The sequence below is a fragment of the Crinia signifera genome, chromosome 2 (genome assembly GCF_055691185.1).
Source record: "Crinia signifera chromosome 2, ASM5569118v1, whole genome shotgun sequence".
In the NCBI taxonomy this organism is placed as follows: Eukaryota; Metazoa; Chordata; class Amphibia; order Anura; family Myobatrachidae; genus Crinia; species Crinia signifera.
In genome coordinates, this window is record NC_139218.1 from 340,398,464 (window position 1) to 340,402,913 (window position 4,450).

The 4,450-nt window shown below is 42.5% G+C and overlaps 1 protein-coding gene across 1 annotated transcript; it reads right to left on the bottom strand.

Moving 5' to 3' along the window:
- Window positions 1-361: 361 nt before the first annotated feature.
- HOXC12 (homeobox C12) lies at window positions 362-1,916 on the bottom strand. The gene is made up of 2 exons (XM_083171268.1): window positions 1,346-1,916; window positions 362-600 (listed from the first exon to the last, which is right to left on the bottom strand). Exons 1-2 carry the CDS (start codon window positions 1,914-1,916, stop codon window positions 362-364), a joined length of 810 nt encoding a protein of 269 aa, XP_083027394.1.
- Between the last annotated feature and the right edge of the window lie 2,534 nt (window positions 1,917-4,450).

Consider the following 4,450-nt stretch of genomic DNA (forward strand, 5'->3'; position numbering starts at 1 on the left):
CATATGGACCCGTTTTCTTGACATTTCAGATGATTCTAGAACAAGTAGGATGCCACTGATGATGTCAGATCATGGGAAGACTATGAGAAAGCCCCACATAGTCCTGCAGTGGATTAGGAAGGAATGTGTCACCCATGTCTGCATTAAACCCTCAAATCCGTCCATCATCATCACCATCATCATCATCATCTCACCCCAATGTTCTTAATGTACAGTATGCTTCTGATGTTACATAGTCATAGAGCTGCTGGTATAGGAAACCACTGTCAGATCTGCTCATTGTACAGTTGTCATTAAGATGACAGTGACAGGATGGGTGGTTGTGCATATATGCCCATCTACAGGGCAAGGGGCAGCAGGGCTAGAAGAAAGACATCGCCTGTTCCCTCATCAGCAGCCTCTTCTTCTTCATCCGCCGGTTCTGGAACCAGATCTTCACCTGCTGGTCACTCAGGCTCAATCGGTCAGACAGTTCTCTCCTCCGTTGTCTGGTGATAAACTCATTCACCATAAACTCTCCTTCCAGTTCCGCCAGCTGCAGCTTGGAGTAAGGTTTCCTCTTCTTGCGGGATCTCGTGTGCATGGGGTACCAGGGAGCCCCTGTACAAAATGTGGCAACAAACACAATGTTCACATTGGTCATATGCAATAAGTTATGTTGTAGTGTTGTCAGTCCTTACACATAAGCCATACATAGAAATATAATAGGGAACGTTGCTTTAATGTGTTAACATGCCAAATGTGTGTGCAGGTATCTGTGTGTGGGTGGATAGATAGATAGATAGATATATAGATAGATAGATATGTTTCAATATATAGCTAGGAACAACCACACAGAGACCAGCACACCAACAGTTAAATTGCAAAAAATCAATATAATCCACATAATAGCTAAAAAAAAAATAACAAAGAAAGATATATAGAGACAGATGGAAAGATTAGATAGACAGGTGGATAGATCGATCGAGATAGATAGAAAAATAAATATATAAAGAGACAGATATATGTGATAGATAGATAGATAGATAGACATCAGTACTGACTGTAAGTGGGTAGATGCAGTGACTGTCACACATACATGGCCAGTGATACTATACACAGTGACTGTAAGGACAATGGGCGCCCCACATGTGTGACAATCGCCTGTGAGTGAATGGAGTGTCCCGATTTTATGAGATATTTACATGTTTATGGCCCCAGCCTCCTCTGCACTCCCTTTCCCTTATAAAGCAGGCACCAGCTAATACAGCCAGCAGCTATGTGAGGCTATATCCCCGGTGGCGCTGGTCCAGCAGCGGAGGTAATCCCATGCAGGGTGCCCATAGTGCAGCACACACGCTCTTACCGCTGGCAGGTAGGCTGCTGCTGGCAGGGTTGCCCGGGGAAGCCATGGTCACCGCTCCATTGCCCTGGTGCTTGGGGCCATCAGTGATGAGGGACGAGCTGGAGTCGGACTCCAGGGACTGGCAGGACTGCGGGTCCTGGGGCAGCACGGGCTCTGCGGATGCCGCAGCGCTGCTGCTGTAGTCGTACTTGTGGAAGCCGCTGCTCATCCCGTTGGGGATCCCGCTGTCCAGGGGCAGCAGCACGTTGTCCCGCTTCAGGCTCGGGCTGTCCGGGCACGCCTCCCTGTAGTAGCACTTGGTCTCCTCCACCCGGGCCAGGTCGCAGGCTCTGCCGAAGGAAGGGTTAATGGAGACGGGGCTGCTGAGGTAGGGCTGGGGGTACCCATTGCAGGGCTCCGCGGATGCCCAGGGCAGGGAGCACACATTCTCCCTCCTGGGGTAGGAGAGGGAGGGCAGGCCGGGCAGCTGGCCCCCGGGGGCCCTGAAGTTGGGGAAGTAGAAGGTGTCCCCGGTGTGGATATTGACCAGCGGTCCCACGAAGCCGGGGTTCAGCAGATTGTGCTCTCCCATTTCCGCGGGCCAGGCCGGCAGCTTCTACTTTATGGCCATCTGACATTAAACATAGTCAAACCTAGGGCGGCGCGCCATTGGCCGGGGGGCCTGTCACGTGGGCGGCCGCTCGCGACGCCTGGGCCGAAGCCCCGCCCCTTTCCTGGCTACTGAGCACAAAACAAAACAAGAGAAGTTTTTCTCCCAGAGCATCATCATCACCCACATGTGTGTTCTTCCCCAGCCTTGCCCTGTACACGGGCATCAATAGCCCTGAGTGCTGCAGCTCCATACATACAGTACACATGGGGGATGTGTCTAGACCTCCAGCGGTAAAAAAAAAAAGACATAAAATACAATCAAAATAATGATCAATCGCATAATGAATGATCTAATAAGCTCAATCGCAATAAGCTCCAGGATAAGAGAAGACAACATGCACGCACTTACATATATAATGAATGTATGCACACACTAAAACATGTGGTCATACGGATTCACACAAACGTTTTGTATATATATGTGTGTGTGTGTGTGTGTGTGTGTGTGTGTGTATATATATATATATATATACACATACACACACATACACACACACACAAATATATTTATATTTCATATGTATGTCACTGCCTACATCAAATAGATATATGATTTAAAACTCATACATTAATTACAGCATTCAGTGGATTACAGGGGATGCCATACACGCGTATAACTCATATTTAGCCACAAAAAATATTGGGCAACAAGAAAGATTGTGTCACAGACATTTTGCAAAACAATTTTAGCAACAACTCATTGCTGCAACAACAATGTAAACGGCGATCACAGTACTGCATGGGATTATTACTTTAATTGCATGATTGTATTATTTTACAATAGCGAACACTGGATCGATTAAGGACATAAAGGGTCAAATCAAAATAATGTTACTACTACTAAAACTGCTACTACTACTACTACCAGTACTATTGCTACTACTGCTATTACTACTGCTACTGATATTGCTACTACTACTACTACTACTACTACTATTACTACTGCTGCTGTTACTACTACTACTACTACTACTACTACTGCTGCTGCTGCTGCTGCTGCTGCTGCTGCTGCTACTGCTACTACTACTACTACTACTACTACCACCACCACCACCACCACCACCACCACCACCAACAACAACAACAACAACAACAACAACAGTGTGTCATATTATAGAATTAGATTTAGTAGCGGCACTGTTATCTCTTAGCAAAGTACCTTATTTATCACTTAAATTATATATCAAGTATTCAAACAGCCCAAGTGATTCCAATATTCAGAAGGTTGGCTCCATATCGCATATTACAGATTAGTAATCTATGTTACAGTTACTGCTAATAAATCTGAATGACTAAACATAACATATTATGCCAAATATATTGATATTGAGCACAAAACAATCAAATATGTGAGAAATACACCAGACACTCACATGTCGTGTGTTTCATTCTCTGAAAATATTCGACACACTTTTTTTCAAATTGGTTCAACCGGGAGAATGAATTATTTTTTAACAGGTTATTTTTATTTTATTGATATGATCTGAAATACAATCAATTCAGCTACATATACATAGAATGGGAACAGCTAAAAATGAACACAAAAATCCATATCGTATATCGTGTGTGATCCTATCGGATTTAGTTATAGTAAAAATAAAAAAATATCATATCATCCCTAAACATAGTCAATGCCATTAGTATTTTAATACATTTATATTAAAGTATATTTTGTCAATTACTGCTTTGTATGTATGTGTATATATATATATATATATATATATATATATATATATATATATATATTTGTTAGGAATAAAAAGTGTACAGAACTGTTACTATTTAATTAATTCCAAAGTAAAATAATGCGTTATTTGGTAAATAGTTTAAAAATCACTTAATCTTCGGACTATCTGTAATAGAGTTACAGTTTGGCAGCTGGACTTTGCTATATTGTCCTTTTCGGAGTGAGAAAAAAACCAACAACTTGCAAGTTTGTCCTTAAAAGGCAATTCTCTAACATAAAACTGTTCTGAGCACATAGACTCCGCATTCCAGCCAGAATAAAGCGCAGTGGTAGCTGCAGAGTGGATACATAGTCCACTTTCCCTGTAATCTAGGACTAGTCGCAGACCTTCAGACACATATTAAAAGACAACAAAGATATGAAATTCTAAAGACCCAGTTCAAGGTCATTGTCTAGGGTTATAAAGGGAACCCTTTGTATGAGTCCTGAATTTCTGCATCAGCCCTTGAGACTCAGGAGGGGGAGGGGGAAGGGTTGGAAGGGAGGAATAGCTTTGAGCTGTAAACCTTTATTGATCAAGGCTCCATTTTATTTACCATCTTTTGTTATCCCCTCTGTCTTTTTATGCTGCCACGAATTCCTCTCTTTTCAAAGCAAAAAAGGCAGATATTCTACCAATGCTATTGGTGGTAGTAATAGTCTGAGCCATCATGGCACTGAATGCGAAATGTGAGATTATGTTATATATATATATATATATATATATA

Bases quoted from the DNA above. Each gene is read 5' to 3' on its own strand.
- HOXC12 (XM_083171268.1), bottom strand. From the start codon at position 1,916: ATGGGAGAGCACAATCTGCTGAACCCCGGCTTCGTGGGACCGCTGGTC. The intron at 601-1,345 runs GTAAGAGCGTGT...CATTTTGTACAG, and splicing joins CAGCAGCCTACCTGCCAGCG to GGGCTCCCTGGTACCCCATG.